We start from the raw sequence: 27,911 nt of genomic DNA on the forward strand, positions 1-27,911 counted from the left end.
GCTGAAAGACAAATGCTTGATCTTCATTGAGATGACTGAAGCCACTGACAAGAAGAACTTTTTGTATCCATATGCAAATTGTGAGTTCAGTCCTGCTTATCTTGATCACTGTTCTTGGTGAACTTTAATCCTTTTATTTTTAAGGGATGGCTGGTAAAGGGCACACTGTAGGGTATGACTTTCATTTTTACTTTAGAATAGACTTAACTTTAAGAATTCTGAATTAGAATTGAAACCATACATCTAGAAGATTGATGGTGGCAATTACCTCGATTTGCATTGATAGATGAGCACTTAATATGATTCAGAGATGAAATTTTTGTTATTTATTGCTTTTTAACAATTTATGCAAGACTCAAGCGTGAGGTAGGGAATCTTTAAATGATCTTCCTCGGTACCTGCTTCAGGCTACCGTGGTATATTTTCGTTCTGGGTATATCATCCCTCCTGAGTCATGTTTATACCTGATAACTTGACAAAAGCAGTACCCAGTGAAGGATGTCACCTCTCTTTCACTGGAATTTTTGCTACGGCTCATTTCCATTGGACTTTCAAGGTTTGGTGTACACATTCAGCAGAGCACTCCCCTCCATTACCCCTTCCACCTCCTTCCAGATTGCTATCACTTCCAGATCCACACACAGCTCTGGGGCACCAGGGGTAATTTCCGCCTGATTGCCCCCCAGTCGATGAGACTGTGATCCCGTCGTTGCCAGGGATTGTCTCGATCTGTTGCCGAATTGTACATTCCGAGCGCTTAGTACAGTGCTCTGCACATAGTATGCGCTCAATAAATACCATTGAATGAATTTCCCCCCAGTGGAGTCAAACTCCAGGGAAAGACGTGGAAATAATTTGGGAATAATTTTGGAGGAGATAATAGCCGCTTTAGAATCCAGTGGTTTAACTCTCAACTTGAGACTGCCTACTGAAGCAAGAGTAATATTTATCCTCCCCTTCACTTTCCCAGCATTTATCCTAAGACAATATTACAGGGATGTCGCTTAGAGATCGCGACTCGGTAGTTGTTAGACAACCTTTTTACATAGCTTCACTTATAATTCACCAAAGAGAAACCTTGCTGAGCTATTTTTATTGCTACCGTTTGCTACTGACCTTTGCCAGTATACGGAGCATATTTTTAAAGTTAATGGTCATTGAAAAATCATAAATTCAATTTACTCTGGTCCTATTTGGAATATTGGGGGAAATACTTTGCTGTTTACAGTATTATGTCATAAAAAATAACCAGCTAATATTTAATCCAGTTTCCTCTTCAGCTCATGAGCACTCGTGCTTCAACACTTTTTGGTTGCTATTTATTTTTACACCCTGACAGCTTGTAGGGCTGGGCTGAGGGTCATTGCTGTTTCCTAAGAAAAAGCCATTAGAATAAAAAGCATAGTTGGCTTCCTCTGCTGGTGCTGTAATTCTCCATCTTGCATCCCAGGAATCCCTCTTGTTTAAAAAGCAATTATTTTTCTGTTGACTCGAGACTCTGTTTTTCTAAAACTGAAAAGGAAAATGCTTTAATTAAATACCTTGATCTCAGTAGTGTATATTTCAGCCTGCAGTTCAGAAGAAGTGAGCGACACCTATTTGAGCTAGCATTCACAGTCCGGTTGGCAGACGGTTCAGAGGTTAGATTTTTTTTCACGGCAGCATTACCAAGTAGGGACTTGAGCTCAAAAAGCCTTCCTTGATCATAAATCTTCTTTTATCTAAAGTTTATAATCAGTTACTAATCCTTGGCCCTGGGAGGCATAAAGCTTTTTTAGGTCAAGTTTTGGATCTGCCAACTGAAGAATGTGCACATTATAAAAAAGTTAAAATCAGCTCTTATAGTTGCTGAGTTTTCCCTCGTGTCTCTTTTTCCCACACTCTATTCACCTAAAAACAGACAATACACAGCAGCATCTCTTGGGCTGTGCTTTGACCATTATGGTCTTACAGCTTTTCTGGGAATGCGCAATACCCAGTATGCTCTCCCTCTTTTTTTATGGTATCTGATGAGTGCTTATACTATATGTCACTAAGTGGTACTAAGCGCCAGAATAGATACAAGCTAATCAGGTTGGACACGGTCCATGTCCCACGTGGGGCTCACAGTTCCCATTTTACAGATGAGGTTACTGAGGCACAGATAAGTTAAGTGACTTGTCCAAGGTCACAGAGCAGAGAAGTGATGGAGCTGGGCTCAGAGCTCAGCTCTTTCTGACTCCCATTCTCTATCCACTGGGCCATGTTGCTTCTCTGGCATTTTGAATCCAGAGCGAAGCACTCCCTGGGACTTCAAGGACAGAAAGGGCAGTAGGAATTGGTCAGAACTCTGAACGCCTTAGTTTGTTTGGAACTTGCAGTTGGGCCTTGTTTCTGTTCTCAATATTCCAGCTAATCATTTAAAAGCTCCTTGTGGGCAGGGCAAGTGTCTGTCAATTCTGTATTATACTCTCTCAAGCTCTGAGTCCAGTGCTCTGCACCAAGTAAATGCTTAATGCCAGTGATGATAAGGCAATAACACTTTTCATCAGACTCTTGGCTTCACTTTTTTCCCCTAGCTTTTCAAATGAGGTAGCTCATGGGAGAAAGCTGACAGGCACCCATGGAATGGGAGTGTCTCATCCTGCTAGACTGTAAGCTCCTTGAGGGCAGGGAAAGTGTCTGTCAATTCTGTATTGTACTCTCTCAAGCTCTGAGTACAGTGCTCTGCACACAGTAAATGCTTAATGCCATTGATGATAAGGCAATACGCTTTTCATCAGACTCTTGGCTTCCCTTTTTTCCCCCTAGCTCTTCAAATGAGGTAACACATGGGAGAAGTCAGCTGACAGGCACCCATGGAATGGGAGTGTCTCATCCTTCTAGACTGTAAGCTCATTGTGGGCAGCGAATGTGTCTGTTTATTGTGTATTGTACTCTCGCAAGCACCTGGTATACTGCTGTGTACACAGTCAGTGCTCAGTAAAGCCGATTGAATGAGTGAGTGGCCAGTCATGGTGTTGGGAAGATAGAGTTGAGCAGACACTGCAGTGAGTTGATCAGGCTGGGGAGAAGGAGGTTGGGACAGAGAGGATGAGGTGGCTGACTTTTCTCCCAGACCTGTCATTCCCTTACCTTTTCCTGGCTATCCACTGTTACCCTTCCGTCTTGGCAACCACCGATGCTCCCTTTCTTCTCAGTGATGATGTCTGGGGTGTATCCTCCCAAGAGGGACCATCTTTTATGCACCTCTTGCAATCTACTTGTCTCACAGAGGTGGCAAAGGTGAATGAAATAATGCTGGTAAAGTATTATGTGCTTTTAAAAAATGTTTTTCTTTTGTTCCCTTTTTTACTACGGCATTTGTTAAGCGTTTACTATGTGTCAGGAACTGTATTAAATGCTGGGCGTCGATACAAGATAATAAGGTTGGACACAGTCCCTGTCCCTCATTGGGCTCACGGTCTTAATCCTCATTTTACAGATGAGGTAACTGAGGCACAGTGAAGTGACTTAAGGTCACACAGCAGAAGAGTGACAGAGCTGGGATTAGAACTCAGGTCCTTCAAATTTCCAGGTCCAGCTCTATCCAGTGGGCCACACAGCTTCTCTGCTTGTGCTTCTGTGAGAAAGGTGCTCTATTCAGCCAAGACATTCTGAAGAAAAATGAGGTGGTGATTCTTTTTTTTTTTTTCATAAAGCCTTTTGACAGGCCTATTCTTAATGTTAATTGGGGATATATCCATTCAGGTCAAGGACACATCATCTAGCACAACCCCTGTGTGGCCATTTTGCCAGCTGAATATGAAGAGGTGATGCAAACAGGAGCTATCAGAAGAGATTAATAGAGGAAGAATTCCAACCCCTATTTATGAATAGATTTTTAGGGTTAGCCCCAAATCCATCCTCAGTCTCACCCCTCACCCGTCCCCCAGCCCCACAGCACTTATGTTCATAACCATCTTTATTTAATTTTAATATCTATTTACTCCTCTAGTCCAAATCATCTATATCTACTCTTTTGTATTGTGCTCTCCAAAACACTGTAGTATAGTACTTATCGCACAGAAAGTGCTCACTAAATACCAGTGATTGATCACTGCGTTGATATAATATAATGTGTTGATCTGTGCGAAGCACTGACCTAAGTGCTGGGATAAACATAAGAAAAATAGACATAGTCCCTCACCCCACTCCAGCTGGAGCTCACGATTGAAATGGGCATAAACAGATGGATAGAAAAATTGCAGTGGAAAGTAAAACACCGATAAATTACAAAATCAACAGAGATAACCCTGTGAAACAAAGTCGCTAAATAGGGATCTTGGAGGGAGTAGCCCTTAAAGTCCTCATGGCCGCGGGCATGGGCTGGATACAAAGCTGTGCGGTTTTCCCTGCCGATCTTGTTATGGTTTTGGGCCTCCTACCCGTGGCCAAGAGGCAGAGGCAGATGGCTGTCAGGACCCTTGTGGTCCCAGTGTCATGGGCAAAATTTTGTATTTTGCCCAGGGCAAAATTAAGTATTAATACCAGAGAGAAGAAAGAATGAGGGGAAATGGAGTAACGGCAGAACACCACTTTAGAGTGGTATAGAGAGAACAATGTTGTTTTCATCCGCCTTTTCTGTCCATTGTCTAATCTGTGGGTCTTCTGGAAAATGAAATGCTTTAGTGTTACTTGTGAAGAAAGATGACATTTAGAGAATCGCATGGTCAAGGGGAAAGATCACGGGCTTGGGAGTCAAAGACCTGCGTTCCAATTCCGACCCAGCCCCTTGCCTGCTGTGTAACCATAGATCAGTTACTTAACTTTCTCTATGCCTCAGCTCTCCTGGTGACATCTGTTGGAACTTCTTGCTCTTCAGAGTCACTGCCAGAATCAAAATAATTTTTGAGCTCTTTCAGATTTTACTGAATTGTACTGAACTTTGAAAAAGCATGCTGTTCATTCAGAAAAGGAGTAGCTTTGCTCAGGTTCAGATTAAGACAGATGACAGGGCAGTGGTCTCAGCGTTGAGGATGAAAGGGGAGAAAAGGTCCGGGCATGAACCACACACTGAGGCACAGGCAGGAGGGGCAGACGCACATCAATATCTGAGAACGGGGATGACGTGAGATGCCCACAGACGTAGGCACAGATGTAGACCCGCAAATTGTCAGATTAATCTCATGGAGGTGTCTTCTACACTGCAAACTCCAAGTGGGCAGGGAATGTGTCTGTTTTAGTATCGTACTCTCCCAAGAAAGAAATTATGGTATTTGTTACGCGCTTACTATGTGCAGAGCAGTGTTCTAAGCGCTGGGGTAGATACAGGGTAATCAGATTGTCCCACGTGGGGCTCACATTTTTTTTTAATCCCCATTTTTACAGATGAGGTAACTGAGGCCCAGAGAAGTTGTCACTCGCCCAGGGTCACACAGCAGACAAGTGGCAGAGTTAGGATTAGAACCCATGACCTCTGACTCCCAAGCCCGGACTCTTTCCACCGAGCCACGCTGCTTCTCTAGGCTTAGTACAAGGGCTTAGTAATAATAATAATAATAATAATAATAATTATAATGGTGGTATTTGTTAAGTGCTTACTATGTGCCACGCACTGTTCTAAGCGCTGGGGTAGATACAAGGTAATCAGGGTGGCCCATGTGGGGCTCAGAGTCATAATCCCCATTTTACAGATGAGGTCACCGAGGCCCAGAGAAGTTAAGTGACTTGCCCAAAGTCACACAGCTGACAAGTGGCGGAGCTGGGATTAGAACCCATGACGTCTGACTCCCAAGCCCGGGCTCTTTCCACTGAGCCACACAGTGCTCTGCGCACGGTAAGCACTTAAATATGATTGACATCCAGACTCATAGAAACCATTGTATAGAACCAAGCACAAGGCTCTCTAGTGTCACAGAGAGATATGTTCCCACATCCTCTAGTTTTCTTCAATATCATCATCCTTGGTTGTCGTGTGCATGAGCGGGAAGAAAGGCCATCGAGCAGGATTGTGTTAAAGCTTCAGAACCCCGGTCGTTTCTATGTGGGGGATGAGAAGCGCCTTTGGCGCCCACGGTTTTTTTGCTCCGAAGTCCCTCTTGACCCAGGCACCTCTCAGACTCCAGCTCAGTGCCTCTGCATTTTTAACCTTGTCCGCCTCCACCCTCTGGTGTGGCCCGAGGCAGTTGTCTCATTCTCCATCTGAAGCCAGCCCTCTGTGTGTCTGTGAGCTACGTTCCTAAGAAAACTGACCCACTTGGTCCTGTTATTCATCTATCAGAGTGACAAGCCGCCAAACCCGTATACATCAAAAGTCCCTGCCACTGCCTCGTTAGAGTTGTACAACTCTTTCTGTGGAAATGATTTCCGAAAAATCTTGTTTAAAACTAAAAATGTGTTTCCTCCATCTCTTTAATGGGTGTAATGGATAAATGCAATCAATGGTATGTATTTATTGAGCCCCTACTGTGTACAGAATCCAAGTTCTTTGAAATGTGCCTTCATAATAAAAGAGGTCTTGCTTGTCTAAGCCCTTATTTCTTCTTCTCCCACTCTCTTCTGTCACCTGATCTGCTCCCTTTATTCACCCCACTCTCAGCCCCACAACACTTTTGTACATATCTGTAATTTATTGATATTAATGCCCGTTTCCCCCTCTAGACTGTAAGCTCCTTGAGGGCAGGGAACGTGTCTACCGATTCTGTGGCATTGGCCTCTCCCACTCAGTACAGTGCTCCGCACACAATAAGTGCTCAATAAATACGATCGATCGATCACTACTTCCTGAGCACTTTGAAACTCACTTCATCTCCACAGCAATTTGGTACATATCCTTATACTCTGCAGTTTCCTCTGTCATTTGTTTTCGCGTCTGTCTGCCTCTTTACACTGTAAGCTCTTTGAGAGCAGGGATCATGTCCACCAACTCTGTTGCATTATACTATTTCACATGCTTAGCACAGTGCTTTGCACACAATAAACACTCAGTAAATATCACTGATCAAACTGGATAGCTCTGATATGTGCGAAAGATTGTATTTATCCACATGTGTGTCCCCCAACTAATTCTTAGTTAATTATTTATAAATTACATTTTGTAATAGAGACGTGGGGCTGCCTTAATAATTTCCAACTTGAACATTTTTTGGCTCAAATAAGGAATCAGAATCTATGGAATTTACTCCTGGCTTTTTCTGGATTTTATTTCTCCAAGCGTCTGTTTTAGATATCGTAGTATTATACAGCCTCTATTTTTCTTTATATCTTTTTTGGCCTAGATACATTGAAAGTGAAGACTAGGAGCATGGCCATTACTACACCGTTGTAATAAATTTACCAAGATGTGAAGTGACAGGAGGAAAATAGCATTACACGAGTACTATAGAACTAAGTTATAGTTGTCAGCCTAGCATTGAGGCCTTTCATTTTACTTTTGTTGCTCAAGGCTTTCTGTCCTCCCAATAACTCAAATTCTAAATGAGTTCTTTACGTTTGCATAATTTAACATATTTCTAGTCTTCAAAAATAAAGGACAACTCTCACTACAGATTTTCATCTCTTGCACATAGATATGTGTATAGAGGATGCATTCATGGATGAGTTGGAAAATCTTTCTTCTGTGCTTTGCCTAGGCCACGGACATTCGAATACTGTGTTCACTTTGTTCACCACACATTAAAAAGCTCGTTTAGAAATCGGAGATGATTCAGAAAAGAAAACCAAATGTGATTCAAAGGGAGAGATAAAGGTATTACGGAGAAAGGCTAAAGAAAGAGGCTGAGCTATTGATCCTGGAAAAGAGAAATGTGAAGAGGTGGTGTAATCCTCGCCCTCAACGAGGGTTACTGGAAAGAGCATGGCACTGGGAGTTGGAACGAGAGGAAGTGACTTGCAATAGGACATAATTTAGTAAAATATGGAAGAGAGAATTTATTAATTGTGAAGGGGATAAAAAATAAAAACAGTCTACAAAGGAAACCAGCATGGTCTAGTGGAAAGAGTACAGGCTTAGAAATCAGAGGATCTGGGTTTTAATCCCAGATCCACCATTAATCTTCTGTGTGACCTTGGGGCAGTCAGTATCTTTCTGTGCCTCAGTTCCCTCTTGTGCAAAATGGGGATTCAATACTTGTTCTTCACTCAGACTGTGAACTCCACATGGGGCAGGAACCGTGGCCGACCTCATTATCTTGTTCAGTTCTTGGCACGTAATGAGCACTTTATTAATAAAACTACTTATTTTGTTTTGTATTTTTCATATATTAGACTGTTCAAAAAGATCAGCCTTAACTCTTTACTTGTCAGAAAGAGGTGGCTAGATTTTTTTATGGTATTTGTTAAACACTTATTGTGTGTCAGCACTATACTAAACACTGGGGTAGATACAAAGTAATTGGGTTGAGCACAGTCCCTGTCCCACATAGGGCTCACAGACTTAATCTCCATGTTGCAGATGAGGTAACTGAGGCACAGGGAAGTTAAGTCACATGTCTTAGGTCACACAGCAGACAGGTGGCAGAGTTGGGATTAGAGCACAGGTCCTCTGACTCCCAAACTCATGCTCTTTCCACTGGGCCACACTGCTTCTCGTGGCCTCGAGTGTTCGTAATTTGCCGATATCATCATATGATCATACTGATCATGCTTCAGGGATTGGAGGATCTGAAGAAAAGGATTGGGGAGCAGGAATTCATCTTTTTACCAGTTTTAAACCTAGTTACATTATCACTCTATTTTAACACTAAGCAACATCCTCCAGTCAGTCAGTCAATCTAACAGTAGTATTTAGTGAGTTCCTACGATGTGCAGTGTGTGCTCTGTGTTTGGGAGACCACAAAGGAGATCAAAATTTGCGCCCTCCAGGAGCTTAGGATCTAAAGTGGAAGATCGATACAAAATTATTTACAGGTGGGCAAAAGATAGATGGGTAGGTGAATAATGGCAGTAGAAATGGACATATATAAAATTGCTTCGGGTGACTGAGTGCCGATATGGGAATCGGATGGCTGTGTCATGGGGAGAAGATGGGTCAATTGGCAAAAATAGCCAACTCCCAGGAATGCAGGGTGATTGGATCCAGATCCTGGGTGACATCTGACCTTGGGATGACATGTTTGGGCACCTCTGACCGCTTCCCAGGATCTTGGTTCCCTTATGCTCAGACCCAAACAGGAGGCAGATTAACTTGACCCCAGTTGGATCACCCATGCCTTCAGGAGAAGAAAGGGAAGTTGATGAGTGTTTGGTTCCCTGCTTTATCTGAAGATTTGGATATCTGAACATTTGAATATCTCCTATTCGGATAGCAAGGGCTCCTGAAATATGAAAATCCGAGGCTAGCTAATTATTAATAGGGGCCTTTATGCCAAACACAACAATAATCTCAGTGTTTGAGTTACATCTTAGCACCTTTCCATCAGAACCCATGATTCTTATTCTCTCTCCCTTTCCGATTGCCCTTTGACTCTGTCTTTTTCTCTGCCACTATATATCCTGTCTGCCAAACTCCTCTTCAGGACCCTCTATCTCTGCTGGTCCTTGTCTGCCTTGTGTGTGTGCGCGCGTGCGCATCTGTGACCCTGTTTATTTCTCTGTTCCTTATAGGCCTATGGGTATCGTACTGTGTGGCCCAGCATGCTTTTCTGGTAGTTGCAGGTGGCGGAGGCTCCCATCAGCTTTAAAGTACTCGGTGGGCTCTCCCCGCTCCTGCCTTGCCCCACTCATCTCCTATTACAACCCAACCTGCAACTTTGCTCCTCCAGCGCCAACTTAGTCGATCTCGTCAGTATCAACAGAGATCCCTTCATGTTCAGCCTCTGACCAAGAACCAACCCCCTTTCCCTTCAGCCCGCCACTCTGTCCAGCCTCAAAGCCTTATTAAAATCACACCTCCTCCAAGAGGCCTGCCCCGACTAAGCCCTCATCTCCTCTACTTCTGCGTCGCCTGTGCATCTGATCTCTACCCTTTAAGCACTTGATACTCGCCCCACTCTCAATCCCCAGTACTTAGGTACATATCCTTACCCTCTGTAATTAACACTGTCTGTATTGTTTCCAATGTCTGCCAGACCCTTTAGACTGTAAGTTCCTTGTACTGGTCTACCAATTCTTATCGTTTTTTCCCAAGTGCTTAATACAAAGCTCTGCACACAATGGGCTCTCAAACAATACGGTTGATTGATGGCCATCAGCAGGAGATCAGTAGTGGAAGAGATGCCAGAACGCTCCAGTGAGTATTAGGTTAGTTTGAGGGTAAGGAAGAATAAGAGCTGTGGTAAAGTGGGAATAAAGAGTGTATAAGTAGGAGAGAGCCCAATGACTGTCTTAAAGCCAATGGTCCTGAGGTTCTTCCTGATGCAGAGAGGACTGGGCAGCCGTTTTGTTTTTTAAGGACTAGGGAGAGGAATGCAGAATGATGCTTTAGAAAAATGATCCAGGTAGCAGATCTTACCATGGATTAGATTAGAAACAGGAAGACCACTAAAAAGGCTGATGCAAAATCCTAGCATAATCAATGGTATTAGAGTGCTTATTGTGCACAGAACATTATACTAAGCATAAGCTGGAAGTGATGTGGATCAAGCACTTGGTTAGCCAACAGCAGAAAATATTTGGATGTATGATCCTGGCTTCTGGAAGTTATGGCCAGCTTGATAGTGCTTGGGAGGTGTCGCAAATTGGTCTCTCCAGTCCATTCGGTTAACTCCTTCATCAGGATTATAACAGCACTGTATGTGGTGTGTGACAGGGGAAGACCCCGGTGGACTAAAACCCCACTTGTAATTTTTTTTTTTTGTCTTATGATGTCTGTTTTTTTATCCTTAGCCTGCATTTGATTGTGGCCCTGGGAAACATAAAGCAAGTCTGAACTCACAAGAGATCTTAATAGAAAAATCTATACAGATCTTTTGTATCTGTCATGTTATGTCAGTTACTCTGGGTTAAGGTGTGATGCTTCGTAGAGCTGTGGTGGTGTGTGCATTTATGTAGAGTCGAACATTTTTTTTCATTTTTTTTTTTTAAGAATTATTTCTAAAGTACATGATCCCATCATTTAACCTTCACCCTGGCAAAGAGACTGGGGAAACCGTAGTATCTATGTACATCTACTGTAAGCCCGTCAGACGGCAGGGACCGTCTCTATCTGTTGCCGACTTGTTCATTCCAAGCGCTTAGTACAGTGCTCTGCACATAGTAAGCGCTCAATAAATACTATTGAATGAATCTACAGATTTTTCTATACTTTTTGAACACATCTCATATATTTTGTGGCTTCTGACCACGTTTGCCATTAGCTGTTTTCTAGATTTCTTCCGCCCTTAGTGTAATGGTATCAGGTAGCCAAGTACCCCAAGTGCTTGATTCCCAAGGAACCTGAAGTGGAACCTATTATTTAGCACGTGTTCAGGACAAGCTTGCTTTCATATAGTGATGATATGAATGTTTTTACACCACTTTTTTCCCTAAGACGTTCGTGGTAGAATGGAATACCCTTCAAAACATGGGGCTCAAAAACGTATGTTCTCCATTTGCAGAATGTGATGGACTGCTCTTTTGTCTTTCATGTGTCAAAAGAAAGGAATGATAAACAGTTTGTGTGCAACTTTTCACAGAAATGGCAAGGGCAGAGAAATAATGAATTTGAGGATTTTCAGGCAAGGACAGTCAGTCATCAGTGTTATTTTTTGAGCACTAATTGTTTTCAGAGAACTAGACTAAATTCTTGGAAGTGTAAAATATATTAGAATAAGTCCCGATCCCGGCTACCACGGAGCTCACAGTCTAGCAGAGGAGACAGTAAACTAAATTACAGATCAGGGAAGCAGCAGGTGTATACAGATATGCACGTAAGTGCTCTAGGGAGAACAGAAATTCAGTTTGGTAATCCCGTGATTAGAAAGTCTTCATGTCTTCTACGGCTTGCCAACAGTGCTGAGGAAAAATTGTTAGCACATCAGAAGAAGAAAAGCCATTCAGTCACTCTGACATGAAAACTCCTTGGGGCTAAATGCAAACGTGTTAAATGAAAGCTTTTGAGTTGTTAGGCTTACCAAATCAAGGTAACTAAGAGAACTGTCAAAAGCCAATAATGTCACATTCAAGTTCTGTTTTGCAGAATGAAAGAGGGGAAAAATGGAGTTCCTAAATGTCTTCCATTGTTCGAACTTATTATTTAAATCAATTAGACTTCATGAGTGATTGCCTGTATACATATTATCACCTTTAGTGAATGGGCCCTGTGAATTTAAGCACTTTCACTAGGGAATTTTGGAAATTTTCACTTGGATTAGTAGTTTGTTGTAGTGTGGTTTTCAAATCCAATATGTAAGCCACCAGGCCATCTTTGATCATTTTTGCTGAATTGTACTTTCGAAGTGCTTAGTACAGTGCTCTGCACACAGTAAGTGCTCAATAAATACGATTGAATGAATCACTTCAGACTCAGTGTACCTGCTCCAACTCTGCCCTCTCTTCGTAAAGGCAACATTTCCTCTCCACCCTCAACAGTTCCCATGCCCATAAAACACACCAATTTATTTCAGGCTCTTAACTCCCTATGCCCCCCTACCTCCCACCTCTCTCATCCTAGGTAACCTAGCCAACTATCGAATTGACAAGATCAGGACCATCAGGCATGGGTTCCCTAAAGTTTATCCCATAGCTCCCTCCCACCGCTAATCTTTCTAATCTTTCTCGGCTGTTTTTCAAGAGGTCTTCCTGCCTACTTTCAAACTCTGGCCCTTCCATCTGTGCCTCTGACCCATCCCTTTTCATCTTCTAAAACACATGTTCCCATTTTTCTTCCCTGTCTTCATCTTCAGTGGCTCGCATTCTGATGGCTCCTTCCTCTCTACCTTCAGCATGTTCACGTTTGCCCTATCCTTAAAAAGATAAATGAATAAAAAGCCCTTCAGGTCCCCGGCGTAGCCTCCGGATATTGTCCCATTTCTGTCCAGATGCTTTGAATGGATTGTATGCACTAGCTACTTCCACTTCTTTTCCTCGTTGACACTGTAAAATCCAGTTTCTGTCTCCTTTACTTCACTGAGACGGCTCTCCCCAAGGTCACTAACGACTTCCTTTTTGCCAAGTCTGATAAGCTGTACGTTATCCTGATTTGTCCACGACCTCCTTCAACACTGTCGACTGTTCCCTTCTCCTGGGAAAAAAACCCCAAAACAATCTCTAACCGTAGTTTTTCTGACAACAGTTTACTCAGGTTCACCTCTTACTTTTCCATCTCTTTGGCCATTTCCTCCTCCATCTCCCACCCCTTAACTGTGGGTGATCCTTAAGATACCATCTTGGGTCCTCTTCCCTTCTCAGTTTGTATTCACACTGGTGGGAAGCTCTTGCACCCCCGTGGCTTCAAATGCCACCCCTGTGGATGACTCTGTATTCTACTTTGCTATCTTTAAACTCTGTCTCGGAAACTTTGCCTTTCCTCCTATAAACAGGCTTTCTGTACATAAATGTCTTGCTGGCACTTGAAGTGCAGTATGCCCAGAGTAATCGTCCTCAACTAACTTCACCATCACAGTGGACAGTACCACACCCCTTCTCTGAGACATGCAGCCTTGCCATTCTTTGACTCCCTCCTCTCTTTCGACTGCCATATTCACACCATCCCCAAATCCTATTATTTCCAACCCCACAACATTTCCATCTGCTCCTTCTTCTCTGTGCAAGCGATCACTTGCCTAGTCCAGGCATTTGTCATAAGATGGCTTGTTTACTGCATCAGCTTTTTTTTACTGCTGCTTCCACTCTCTCCCCTTTTCCAATTTGGTCACTGGCTTTACAGTGAACTGCTGCCCAGATCATTTTTCTAAAACATCATTTTGCACACGTCTCCCCATTCATCAGAAAAACTCAAATGGTTGCCCATTCCTCTCTGCAGCAGGCAGAAACTCCTGACCATTGATTTCAAGGCATTCAGACAGCTCTCTACCAGTCTCTCCTATTTCCCCACTCTTTTTCCCCACTATACCCAGTTTGTAGTCTTAGTTCCTCTCAAGCTAACCTACTCCACAATTGACATTATGACTTGGAATGCCTTTCTAGTTCCTGGTTTCTGTTGTTGGGTTTTCTGTTAAAAACTTTCTGAAAGGCAGTTTAATGCATTTAAAGATATCTATTTATATCTACATATCTATACCTACTCATTCAGTTGTATTTATTGAGCGCTTACTGTGTGCAGAGCACCCAGAGAAGCAGCGTGGCTCAGTGAGAAGCAGCGTGGCTCAGTGGAAAGAGCACGGGCTTTGGAGTCAGGGCTCATGAGTTCGAATCCCAGCTCTGCCCCTCGTCGGCTGTGTGACTGTGGGCAAGGCACTTCACTTCTCGGCGCCTCAGTTCCCTCATCTGTAAAATGGGGATTAAGACTGTGAGCCCCACGTGGGACAACCTGATTCCCCTATGTCTACCCCAGCGCTTAGAACAGTGCTCGGCACATAGTAAGCGCTTAACAAATACCAACATTATTATTATTACTCCCTGGGCCTTTTGGGCAACTCTCCCACCTCTGAGCTTCTGCTCACTCCCTTCCCCCTTGCTTCAAACTTCCTCACCTTTCAAATTTGATAGACCTCAGTTCTCTCCAACAGTGCTTGGCACATAGTAAGCACTTAACAAATGCCATCATTATTACCAAGACTCTTCTAAAATCACATCTCCTCCAGAGGGCTTCCCTTGTTAATTTCTAATCTTCACTGCCACCGAAGTATCTAAATACAACCTCATATAACCCCTTATGCATATGTTACACATCCTCTTAGGCACTAATAATAGACATATAATAATAATAATTTTGGCATTGGTTAAGCACTTAATATGTGCCAAGCTCTGTACTAAGCGCTGGGGTAGATGACAACAAAAGCAGAAAAGAGAGACAGAGTTCCTATCCCAGATGGGACTTATGAGGGAAGGAAAAGAGATGAGGAAACTGAGGGCTAGACATGTTATGTGGCTTGTCGAAGGTCATACAACAGGCAGGTGGTGGAGCTTGGACTAGAACTCAGATCCTCTGGCTCCCAGACCCACACTGTATTCACTAGGCCACGTTGCTCTCCCTTATCCTTCTTATCTGTAGTGTATTTAATGCTTGTCATCTCTGCTTGATTGCCAACTCCTTGATGGTGGTGATCATATCTGCTAATTAATAATAATGATGGTATTTTTTGAGTGCTTACTATGCGGCAGGCACTCTACTAAGCGCTGGGAAAGAGACAAGCAAATTGGGTTGGACACAGTCTCATGTAGGGCTCACAGTCTCAATCTCCATTTTAATAATAATAATAATAATGTTGGTATTTGTTTTAGCGCTTACTATGTGCCCGAGCACTGTTCTAAGCGCTGGGGTAGACACAGGGGAATCAGGTTGTCCCACGTGGGGCTCACAGTCTTAATCCCCATTTTACAGATGAGGGAACTGAGGCGCCGAGAAGTTAAGTGACTTGCCCAAAGTCACACAGCTGGCAAGTGGCAGAGCCGGGGTTTGAACCCATGACCTCTGACTCCAAAGCCCGTGCTCTTTCCAGTGAGCCACGCTGCTCCTTAATGCTGCTCATTTTATAGATGAGGTGGATACAGATGAGGCACAGAGAAGTAAAGTGACTTGCCCAGGTTCACAAATCACACAAGTGGCAGAGTCGGGATTAGAACCCGTGACCTTCTGACTCTCAGGCCTGTGCTGTACCCGCTAGGCCATGGTTTTGTTGTACCCTCCCGGGTGCTTAGTACAGGGCTCTGTGCGACAGTGTTCCATAAATATTACAGATTGATATTTGAAGGTGACCTGATAGGTGAATGTAGGTGAAGGACGAAAAGTCAAATTTTAAAGTATGATTAAATACACGTTTCTTTTGTGAAGTACCCATCTCAAAACCTGGGTTTTCAGATTAAATCAAGTCACCACCAGAAGCCCTTGAAATTTTATTTGGTTTCCCCACCACTGGATTTCATATCAATATAATCATAGAGCTTGATGAAAATGTGCCTACTGGAAAGCTGTAACATTTTATGGGAATCAGTTTTTGGCCATGTGAAGACTTTTCCTCTGAATTTTTTTCTTTCGTTTTTTTCCAGATGAAAAGGCAAATTTCAGATAAGAATTAATAGGATTTACTCTGTGGGTGGCCATATTCTTGCCCAATTTATCAAGTGTAGTAGTGGCTAGTGAAAAACTACAAGGCTGGACAGGAGAATTGGGTGCTAATGCTGTCTGTGCCATTTACCTGCTGTGTGACTATGGGCAAGTCACCTGACATCTCTGTGTCTTCAGCTATAAAATGGTGATTAAATATATGATCTCCTCTCCTCTGTGGCTGATCTGATTGTATCGTTTCTACGTGAGGCACTCAGCACAGTGTTTAGCACACAGTATGTGCTTTAAAATATCATTATTATTCTCGTCGTCAGTTTTATTTGTTCTCTGGGAACGCAGTAATGTTGACTGTCTTGATTAAGCCAGTCGCAACTAGCTGCTTTAACAAGAGAAAAACAACTGCAGAAAAGATCTTTATGCCATGTTGTTCATGATTGGTTATTCATTCAATAGTATTTATTGAGCACTTATCGCGTGCAGAGCACTGTACTAAGCGCTTGGAATGTACAATTCGGCAGCAGTTAGAGACAATCCCTGCCCAGTGACGGGCTCACAGTCTAAATAGCCGTGCACTTTTAAATGGAGCCTTCCATGTCCAATGCGGACCCAGCTCTCTAATTCAGTTTGTTTCTCTGGCATGTTTTTCATTAATGACATGCTAAGGTGGACCGAAATATACTTAACTGGAGCCCTAAGGTGTATAACATGCATTCTATGTGAGATGGACTTGGGGCCAGAAAGGGTTATGGGAATAATCCACTTTGGCACTCTTCCAGGATTGATATCCCGTAGTTACAAACAAATTCTTAAGTGATTTTACAATTATTTGATACCAGTTTTTCTAGATGAACAGGAAAAAAAAACCCCACCAGTTCCCATAGTAATCTCTGATAGGAGGCTCTAAGCTATATACTAAACTAGAAGGGGAATTAGGGATAATCATCCGTTCCTTAATTTCAGAGAATGTATCAAGAGCTTTTCATGGAGGTTTTGTTTGTCTTTGTGGTTTCAGACGTCTTTCTTTGGAATTTGAAGAAACACTGACTAAATCAGATGGAATGAGATGAGACATTTTGAGACTCTAAATTCTCAGGGAAATGACTTTATAAGGGCAAATCAGTAAAAAAACCAAAAAGGTTTTTTCCTCCATCTTCTGTTCCTAAGACTTACTACCTTTACACTGGGAAATTGTAGGGAATTGCCAAAGAAATGTCCAGCTTAAGTCCATCTAAACCACTGAGTTAAATTTACCTGAAGAAACAATCACAATATTCTACACTGTTGCCTGAAAGCCTAGGTATTTTTTTTTTCTTGATAATTATTAGGTTTCATTAAAATCCACAGTTTTGTAGGAATGCAGTAATCTATTGTAATAGGAGATCTGTTAGGAAAACCTGTTCTAGCTTAGAGAACCCGGGCCTTGAGCATCAGGGACTCCCTTATTGACAGGTGGCAATGTTTATAGAAGAGTTAACGTGCTCACTCTGGGACTTGCTTTATCTTTATCCTAGATCTAAAGCTTAAATATGAAGCTCTCATGATGGTTTTAAGAGTGAGAGTGGGACATCAAATATAAAGTGATTCAAAATTAGGCAACGAGCCAAACTTGAAGCAAAGAATTTTTTTTTTTTTTACATTTTGAATGTGTAATACATTATTTGTTTTCAAGCACTGATAGCACCCAAATTTAGGAAAGCAGTATACTTACTAAACTTACACAATTTGTAGTGCGCACTTTTATTCATTAGTGTTGGTTGAATGGTTACTGTTGAAGTGCTTAATATAGTGCTCTGCACACAGTAATAAGTACGGATGATGATGGTGCATAGCTGTGTATAAGGTGCTTGGGAGATTGCAATAAAAGTGAATTATCAAGATCCCTCACTTCAAGAAGTTTACAGTATGATTGTATTGTTATTCAATATTGTTTTCTCATTTGCCAGATATCTTACACTGGTGGATGGATTAAAAGTGTCTTAAGAGGGAAATATAGAACCAGCAGTTCCCTATGCCATTACCTTCTAAAATGGAATGTGGATATGTGTTTCACAGGAAATATATATATATACATATTTTCCATATGTGAAGAAGAAACTACTGTTGGTGAACTTCAGCAATGAGTGACTGTGGGGCTAAAAAGTCCAGTGTGGGAGCCACATTTACAGACATAACGGGCTCAGAGCTCAGGGAAAAAAATGACTCAATAACAAAATCACTTAAATAAATGCCCTCTCAGGTAATTAAGCAACCATTTCCAAAAATAATTTGACTGCATGGAAATAATGATAAGGCTAGGACCTCATCCCAAGAAATTTGATTTCCATACTGGCCTCTTCGGAATAATTGATGTTGGGAAGATGATGGAGCAGAAAAAAGTCCTAGAGTACTATTTGAATCCCCACTCCACTGCTTCCAATTAAAGTAAAAAGGAGTTGGCTTTGTAAAACCCTAACAACCACTAAGGAAAATAGCACCCAAGGGACAACCCAAGGAGACCATAAGGTGACTGGCCTTCCTTAATTCTCCCCAGAAAGAAAATGAGTCTCCTAGCAATATGTATTTTATCTTCTCCGTTATTTAGTGTGTTGTAGAGAAACAGCAAGACAGACACTTTTAAATGAGTGTCTATTTGATCAGAGCTAAGTATGCAACAAACCTTGTAACCCAAACGTTTAAAGAATCATCGTTATACAATTACTAACCAATACAGTATATTTTGGGCATCAGTCGATCAGTCATTGGTATTTATTAAGTGCTTACTATGTGTAGTGCACTGTACTAAGGACTTGGAAGAGTACAACAGAATTAGCAGACACCTTCCCTGCCCGTATCAGGCTTATGGTCTAGAGGGGACGAAGGACATTAATAAGAAGAATTTATAAAATATAATTTAAAAATATGTATGTAAGTGCTGTGGGGGTGTGGGTGGGGCAAATAGCAGATGTCCAAAGGTCACAGATCCAAGTGCATAGAGATTTCATATAAAAAGACAGTAGCATTTTCTTGCAGAATGATAGCAGTGCCTATTATCTGTATTAGCTAATGTATGATCTCCATTAAAAAAAGTTATCTAATTTATCTAGCTCTCCCGAATACTAATTGGAGTCCTGCTTATAGATGCACATTACACAACACCTAATAGGTTTCTGTCTGGTGCTTTTATCCTTTCAACAAATATAGATGCATATCTTTGAATGCATGCCATAATTATGGCTTAAAAAGAGTAAATAGCTCCACACTAAGGTAATGATATGAAAATGGTCTGAACAAATTGCATTATTCATCATTTTTTGAACAATGGGTAATGGAATGAAAGTATTAAGTAACAGAGCCCTTTCAAGCAATTATCTCCAGACCATCACCTTTCTTGTAGTATCCATCTTTAACTGCTAAGACTGACAGAAGTATCAACTTTAAAACTTTCTAGATGCTCATTTCACATTCATCCGAAGTGTATCGCATGCACTGTGGCATGCCCCACTCACTGAAGTTGTTCACTGTTTGATTGTACCCACTCTGGAAAGAAGGAAAGGCCACCACCCTTAGCAAATGCGTAACTTTGCTGGAGTAAATCCAACTTAGCTTCATCAAGTCCGTGCCCTATATGGGACTCCGCATCTTAGTTACTTAAGGGAACTCACAAGTACCTCAGGGATGAAATCACACACATCTGCACACAGTTAGTATTCGGAGATGAGAATTCTGACTGTTTGCACGCAGACATATCTATAGAGGGATTGTAAGAAGAAACTGATTTTTGTTGCCTTAACACTGATGGCATTCCTTGTTTTTTCTTATTTTGTGAAATATACCTATTTCCTGAAAAATTGAAATTAATATTTTATTTTTCTGTCCATTCTGTTCCAAATTGATTTTATTTTCTCTTGCTGACCAGATGTATTGATAGTTTCTAGTACCGCTGTCACCAGCAATCTGGCCAAACTCGAGTGAGTTGGAATATGACTTTACAGAAAGTTGCAGTGAAAATTCCTGAAAACTATAAATATGCAATTAGATTTCCACTATACTGCCTGCCATGCTTTCACTTTACAACTGACTGAGTTAGCCTGTATGGCTTTCATAATCACCTGATCAAAGAGCACAGGAAGTTTTAAGTGTAAACTGAATTCATCTTTGTAACGGAAGAAATATAATAAAGGGCCTCTGGCAATGCTAAGCACACAATCCTTCCTCATCTACCCACTCCCTCTGGAAGAAAGGAAATGAGCATTATTTGGCTTGTGAAGGTTAAGGGGGTGGCGAAATATCAGGTGGCATGCCTTTGCACTTAGTTTAATATGAGATAATGAAAACATAATTCCATTTGGGGTATCAAAAATCTATCCCCTTTAGAGAGTGTAAATGCCTTTATGGTACACGGGAGATCACTGAAGTGATTGTACTGGAACGAAAGTGGAAATATGGCACTATTAAAAATCACAGATGACGGGTATAACCCATCTCTGGGTTAAGTTGGCCCTAGAGAAAAGCCTCTTGCCTTCAGCAGAGAGGAGTCTGTTGACTGCAAGGTGTCACATTTACACCCTAATCAGCAGCAGGATGAAGGCTCTTAAGTCACCCGATCAATCAATAGTGGTACTTATTGAGTGCTTACTGTGTGCCGCACACTGTACTAAGCACTTGGGAGAGTACGATAAAACAGAGTTTGTAGACATATCCTTGCCCTCAAGGATCTTACAGTCTACAGGAGGAGAAAGATATTAAAATGAACTCCAACTATGAAAATAAATGCTGTGAGGATGGAGCGAATATCAAGGGCTTGAAGGGTACAGTGATCCAAAGCTTCTGGGAGGAGAGATGACATCAGTACAGCTTTGAATGTGGTGAGAGTGGTGAAGTGGAAGGAATTAGAGGCCAGAGGGAGGATGTGGGCAAGGGGTCAGAAGTAGAGATACAGTGAGTAGGTTGGCGTTAGAGGAGTGAAGTGTGTGGACTGGGTTGAAGTAAGAAAGCAGCGAGTTAAGGTAGGAGGGGAAGAGCCAGTTGGAGGTTTTCAGTGAGTGAGGGAGATTTGGACTGAATGTTTCTTTAGAAAAATGATTGGGGCAGCAGAGTGAAGTAAAGACTGGAGTGGGGAGTCCCAGGAGGCAGGGAGGTCAGTGGTGATTTCCTGGTTTTCCGGGGGTGTCTGCTCTGAGACCCTGAACCTAGTTTGGTTTCTGGGAATTTGACAGGCATATTAGAGGCACTGGCTGGAAGCTGCCATTGGGAGTTCCAGTCTCAGGAAGGCCAAAATTCATGAGGCCCAAGCATACCACTTGACTGCCATGGCTGCCCAGAGGCCCAATTCTCCTTGACCTGCCCTATGTCTCAGCATTCTTCTGACTGTCCATGAGTACTTTCCAAGTAGAGCTCACATTTGGCCCCTTGGGATTCAAGGCTTTCTAATAATAACAATAATTTGGGTATTTGTTAGGCACTTACTGTTTGCCAAGCACTGTACTAAAGCACTGGGGTAGGTACAAGATATTTCAGTCCCACCTGGGATTCATAGTTTAAGTAGGAGAGAAAACAGGTATCGAGTCCCCATTTTGCAGATGAGGGAACTGAGGCACAGAGAAGTTAGTGACTTGCCCAAGATCACATAGCCAGTAAGTGGTGGGCAAGATTAGAACCCAGGTCCTCCCAGGCCCATGCTCTTTCCACTAGCCCGTGCTGCTTCTCAGTGTTCCTCCAGCTGCGGGACCGGTGACGTTTAGACTATGAGCTCGTGTGGGTAGGGAACGTGACTGTCGTATATCGTTCTTTGCACACATAAATGTTCAATAAATATGATTGAATGAATAGGAAACAGGCTACTCCGTCCTATCCGAGATCACCTAAGTTGCCCACCGAGTACATGCGGTTGAGCCACCTAAATGAAGAGCGTAAAAGGATTGTACACTGGCAGCCGAGATTAGAGGACCTTCATTCCTTAGCTGAACAAGAGCTATCTTGTGCCATTTAATCAGTTCTTTTTGTTTTGTTTTTTAAATGGTATTTGTTAAAGCACCTACTTTGTGCCGGGCACGGTACTAAGCGCTGAGGTAGATACACTCTAATCAGTTTGGACACAGACCCTGTCCCACATGGGGCTCACGGTCCTAATCCCCATTTTACAGAGGAGGAAACTGAGGCACAGAGAAGTTAAGTGACTTGCCCGATGTCCCACAAGAGACAGGTGGAAGACCCGGCATTAGAACCCAGGTCTTTTTGACTCCCAGTTTGCAAAGAAATCTGCAAAAAAGAGGTTGTCTCTAACAGGTACTGTGGTGTTGGATGCGTGTTTTCCCCCAAGGTCTAGAAGGTGGCGGTAATTCAGACGCACAGCATTTTAGGGGAGGAATATTTTCTGGGACCCAGGTTCTTGCTCTTGCAGATGGACACAGTGGAGGTAATGTTAGTCTTAAATCTCCCTCATTCTATGCACACAGTCAATCTGTCACTAAGGCCTGTCATTTCTACCTTCACAACATTGCTAAAATCTCCCCTTCCCTCTCCGTCCAAACTGCTACCATGCTGATCCAAGCACTTATCCTATCCTGTCTTGACTACTGATTCTGCCTCCTCGCGGACCTTCGGCCTCCTGTCTCTCCCCACTCCAGTCCATACTTGACCCTGCTGCACGGATCATTTATCGACGGAAACATTCAGTTCGTGTTTTCCCGCTCATCAAGAACCTCCAACGGCTGCGCATCCAACTCTGCATCACGCGAAAACTCCTTACTTTCCGCTTGCGAGCACTCAATCAGCTCGCCCCGTCCTACCTCACCGATCTCCTATTACAGCCCAGCGCACGCACTCCACTCTTCTAGTGCCAGCTTATTCACCGTGTCCCAATCTCATCTATGTCACCACCGCAACCTACATCCACATCCTACCCCTAACCTGGAACTCCCTCCCCCTCCATATAAGCACTTAGCACAGTGTTGTGCACACAGTAAGCGCTCAAAAAATACAATTGAATGAATAGGCCAGACCACCACTCTCTCCACCTTTAAAGCATTACTAAGGTCACATCTCCAAGAGACCTTCCCCAGTTAAGCCCTCTTTTCCCCAGCTCGCCCTCCCTTCTGCATCATTTATGTCCTTCAGTCGTGACCTTAGCACATTTGATAGTCACTCCACTGCCAACCCCATAGCACTTATTAATATGAATAAATTATTTATAAATGTACGTGTCTGTCTCCCTCTCTAGACTGCAAGCTCATTATGGGCAGGGAACGCGTCTGCTAATTCTGTTGTGTTGTACTTTTGCAAATGCTTAGGACAGTGTTCGGCACATAGTGAACGCTCGGTAAATATGGTTGATCGATTAAAGGCCAGGTAGGACTGCCAAATCGTATCGCTTTCCTCTTTCCTTTTCACCAGCTAGAGCATATCATCCGATGATTATAGATTGTGCTGCAAGTAGTTTCCTTATCTTTTCCTTGTAGGCAGCTTGATTTGACATCTTACTCTGTCTTGCGCTATGGTAAGAAACTCTCTGAAATGGACAGAATGGGAAGAGGAGAGTGGAAACATAGATGTTTAATAAAATGTGATGATTTTCTTGAAACTTATAATTACTTCCTTGGAGAGGAAAAAAAAACTACTTGAGGCCTTTTAGGTAGTCTTTTTTCATTTGAGAATATTCATTTTATTTGCTTTTCAGAATAATTTTACTATTTACTGAAAGTCTTGTTTTTGTTCCTCTCTCTTTTGTAGATCACCAGAAATTGGAAAGGGAAGCCAGAATCTGCCGCCTTTTGAAGCACCCAAATATTGGTGAGGAAATCTCATGTTTTTACTCAGATGATCATTTTACATTCTTGTTTGAGTGTGTAATTAGATTCTATTCCATCAACCCTAGAATTTCAGTAAATATGCACTAAAACCAGAAACAAAAGCAATATTTGTGGGTAAAAGGTCTGAAAGAAAGCAGTGTTCTGAGAATTGAAGTATGTGCTAGCATTCTAGAAAGGAAATTCTTGCAGAGATCCAACGTCATGAGAGCTGAGGACAAAATGTTTGGGTAAGTAAGAGTTCAGCCTCTTTTTTTTTCCCCCGGAGATACCTTTTTTGGTGTTGTTTTTTATAGTATTTGTTCAGTGCTTACTGCGTGTCAAGCACTGTTCTTATCCCTGAATGCAGTCCCTTTTCCACATGGAGTTTATAGTCTAGGAAGGAGGGAGAATAGGTATTGAATCCCCTCTTTGCAAATGAGGAAACTGGCACAAAGAAGTTAAATGCTTGGCCTCGTAGATAAAGCATGGGCCTGGGAGTCAGAACGATCTGTTTTAGTCTTGCCTCTGCCCCTTCTCTGCTGTGTGACCTTGGGCAAGTCACTTAACTTCTCCGTGCCTCAATTACCTCATCAGAAGATGGGCACTTGGGTTAGGGACTGTATCCAACCTGATTATCTGGTATCTACCCCATGATTTAGTACAGTGCCAGGCATAGTAAGCACTTAACAAATACCGTAAAAAAAGTGATTTTCCCAAGGTTACAGAGCACAAAAGTGATGGAGGCGAGATTCTAATCCAGGTTCTCTATCTCCCGGCCTGTGCTCTTTCCACTTCTTCCCTACCTGTACAGCTGGGAAGGAGGAAATTATACTTCAAGAGGAAGGGAACAATGGGCATAAGAGAATAAAGAAGGTTATTTATCTGGGAAGGTTATAAAGCACCTGAAGGAAAGCTTTTCTATTTGCTTACCACACTATCTGCAAAATAAATGACATATTCAAAAAGACAAAGCAAGTTGGTGTGAAGCAGACTGATGTGGATTTTCCAGCGTTGTGGAGTTGGGGAGTGCAGTGAGGCATAGCCATCAAAAGAAGTCCTAATTGTTCACAGAAATGGGACTAATTGAATCCTAAATTTTACATGTTTTAATGGATTTAGTGTATATTCAGGAAAATATATAAATTCTCTTCTCTATTTCCTCCTCTCTCTCTCTTCCCTTTCTCTCCTTCTCTTCCCCTCACATTCCCAATACAAACTATGCTGATTTCCTGGTATGTCCATATTGAAAATCTCCAACTGGCAGTTGGAACTGAGTTTATGGATATATCTTTTTTTTTTTTTTAAAAAAAAAAGACGATAACTTAAAAAATAAATGGATGTAAGGCCAATTTGAGGTGAGAAACCAAAGGACCCTATACAGGGCAAAGAAATGCCCTTCCCTGATCTTCCATGCCCATATTTGCCCAAGTGGATACTGATTTGGGGACCAGTGAGTGGATGGTATCATTTATTTTTTATCTCCTTCTCTCACTTCTTTCACATTTTGTAAATTAAAAAATTCTCATTAAAAACTGGAGGTGAATTGACGTTGCCACACTTTTTCAGTGATGACCTGATGTTTCTAATATAATACCAAAACGGCAGTGATTAGGATGACTGATCATGATATCATTCTGATGTTACTTTTCTTCTCTGCTGTCCTCTATTATACAGGCTCACATACGTCCTCTCTTATTTCAGAACCAGTTAAATGGTTGTAGAAATATGTGGAGAGCATTAATCAAGTGCTTTCAAAACTCCCGCGAGTTGTGGGCAGTGAATGTGTCTGGGCAGGGAACGTGTCTATTTGTTGTTGTACTGTACTCTCCCAAGTGCTTAGGACAGTGCTCCGCACACAGCAAACACTCGGTAAATACGATTGATTCTACTGCTAGCATTTTAGATTTGTTCTTGCAGCTCATAGGGATGAGAGGGGCTGTGGTGGTGGCCATTTGAAGAATTTAGAGACTCATAAAAGAAGGAAAAAAAATCTACTGTAGCCTACCTTTGTTGGTTCTTTAAAGTCAGTCAGTCAGCACCATACCTGCAGATATTTTGGCCCCTAAGTCAAGTTTAAGGAAATGTCTAAATTCAGTACCTTCATCCAAGACATCCGTCAAGGGAGGTATGTTAAAAAAAAATGGTGAATAAATCTCCAGATTGGCCTGTCTCTCACCTGTTTCTGTGCATCCATCCCACCACCGAGTTTACAAAGCAGCGTGGCTTAGTGGAAAGAGCCCAGGCTTGGGAGTCAGAGGTCGTGGGTTCTAATCCCGTCTCCACCACCTGTCTGCTATGTGACCTTGGGAAAGTCACTTAACTTCTCTGTGCCTCAGTATCCTCATCTGTAAAAATGGGGATTAAAAGATGTGAGCCCCACGTGGAGCAATCCGATTATCCTGTATCTACCCCAGCGCTTAGAACAGTGCTCAGCACATAGTAAGTGCTTAACAAATACCATAATTATTATTATTTAAAATGTTCTGGCACTTGGTAGTTTGCTAGTGACATCCAGAAAGTGTCTTCCAGAGTTAGTTCCCCAAAAATGCTTTTTCGTTATTGATGAGCTTTTCTTACTGTCAGGCATTATTCTCTTTCCCAATGTTCTTTTATGAGACTGAATTGTTATTCCATTATTGATGAATCCAAAGATTTCTACTTTCCTTTTGTGTCCATTTTACATAGTAGACAGTCCATCTCTTTTGATTTTTTTTTTTTTAATTGTCTCATGAGGGATCACTCTGGCCCACTCCTACTCACTCTGTTCCCCAGCCCTCGCTGACATCGACACTCTGGTCAGATCAAGTCTGTATCTAAAGGTCGTGAAGGTCAGGGCATGTTATAAACCAGTGGCCACAATAATAATAATAATAACAATAATAAATATGGTCATTGATAATAATAATGTTGGTATTCGTTAAGCGATTACTATGTGCAGAGCACTGTTCTAAGTACTGGGATAGATCTGCAAGGTAATCAGGTTGTCCCACGTGAGGCTTACAGGCTTTACCCCCCCTTTCACAGATGAGGGAACTGAGGCACAGAGAAGTTAAGTGACTTGCCCAAAGTCACACAGCTGACAAGTGGCAGAGCTGGGATTTAAACCCATGACCTCTCACTCCCAAACCCGGGCTCTTTCCACTGAGCCACGCTGCTTCTCTCTAAGTGTTAAGCACTTACTATGTGCCAAACACTGTACTAGGTACTAGGGTAGATACAAGTTAATCAGATTGGGCATAGTCCCTGTCCTATAAAGGGCTTCCGGTCCAAGTAGGAGAGAATAAGCCAACCACTGTTGCATTCAGGGAAAATACAAGCAGACACAAGTATCCGCCCGTTGTTGGGTAGGGATGGTCTCTCTCTGCTGACAAGCTGTACTTCCCAAGGGCTTAGTACAGTACTCTGCACACAGTAAGCGCTCAATAAATACGATTGAATGAACGAACGAAAGTGTCCAGGGAACAATACGGTGTATTGGATAGAGCACAGGCGTGGGAGTCAAAGCGTCATGGGTTCTAATCCCGTCTCTGCCACTTGACTGCTGTGCGACCTTGGGCAAGTCACTTAACTTCTCTGGACCTCTGGTACCTCATCTTTAAAATGAGGATTGAGACTGTGTGCCCCATGTGGGACAGGGACTGTATCCAACTCGATTTGCTTGTATCCACCCCAGCGCTTAGTAGAGTGCCTGCCACATAGTAAGCACTTAGCAAATACCATAATTATTATTAAGGGTAAAGGATTATTATATACTGCTCTCAGTCAGACCTGGAACTCCTGACTCAGAAGACCACCAGGGTTTCCTTTGTGCAAAGCCACTGATAATATGTTCATTTCCCCCATAGACTGTTAGACTCGTCCTGGGTGGAGAACGTGTCTGTTTATTGTTATGTTGTACTCTCCCAAGTACAGTTCTCTGTAAGTGCTCAATAAATGCGACTGACTGGCAGACAGACTCCGTAACACATGTTTTGACTACGCATTTGTGTAGCACTCTGTTAGGGAACTAGAAATATTCTTTTGTCGATGCTCATCTGTCCGGATGGACCATTCATTGGAAGTAGCGGTCATGCTCAGGT

The 27,911-nt window shown here is 42.4% G+C and overlaps 1 protein-coding gene across 11 annotated transcripts in view; it reads left to right on the forward strand.

Annotated features, from left to right (window-relative positions):
• Positions 1 to 27,911, forward strand: part of CAMK2D (calcium/calmodulin dependent protein kinase II delta) — a 257,409-nt gene that overhangs the window by 77,633 nt on the left and 151,865 nt on the right. For all 11 annotated transcript variants that reach the window (XM_007670171.3, XM_029077177.1, XM_029077180.1 and 8 more), the window contains exon 3: positions 23,774 to 23,833. In XM_007670171.3, the coding sequence (XP_007668361.3) occupies positions 23,774 to 23,833 (60 nt within the window). The remainder of the gene's footprint in view (positions 1 to 23,773; positions 23,834 to 27,911) is intronic.

This window comes from Ornithorhynchus anatinus, chromosome 12 (genome assembly GCF_004115215.2).
Source record: "Ornithorhynchus anatinus isolate Pmale09 chromosome 12, mOrnAna1.pri.v4, whole genome shotgun sequence".
Classification (NCBI taxonomy): Eukaryota; Metazoa; Chordata; class Mammalia; order Monotremata; family Ornithorhynchidae; genus Ornithorhynchus; species Ornithorhynchus anatinus.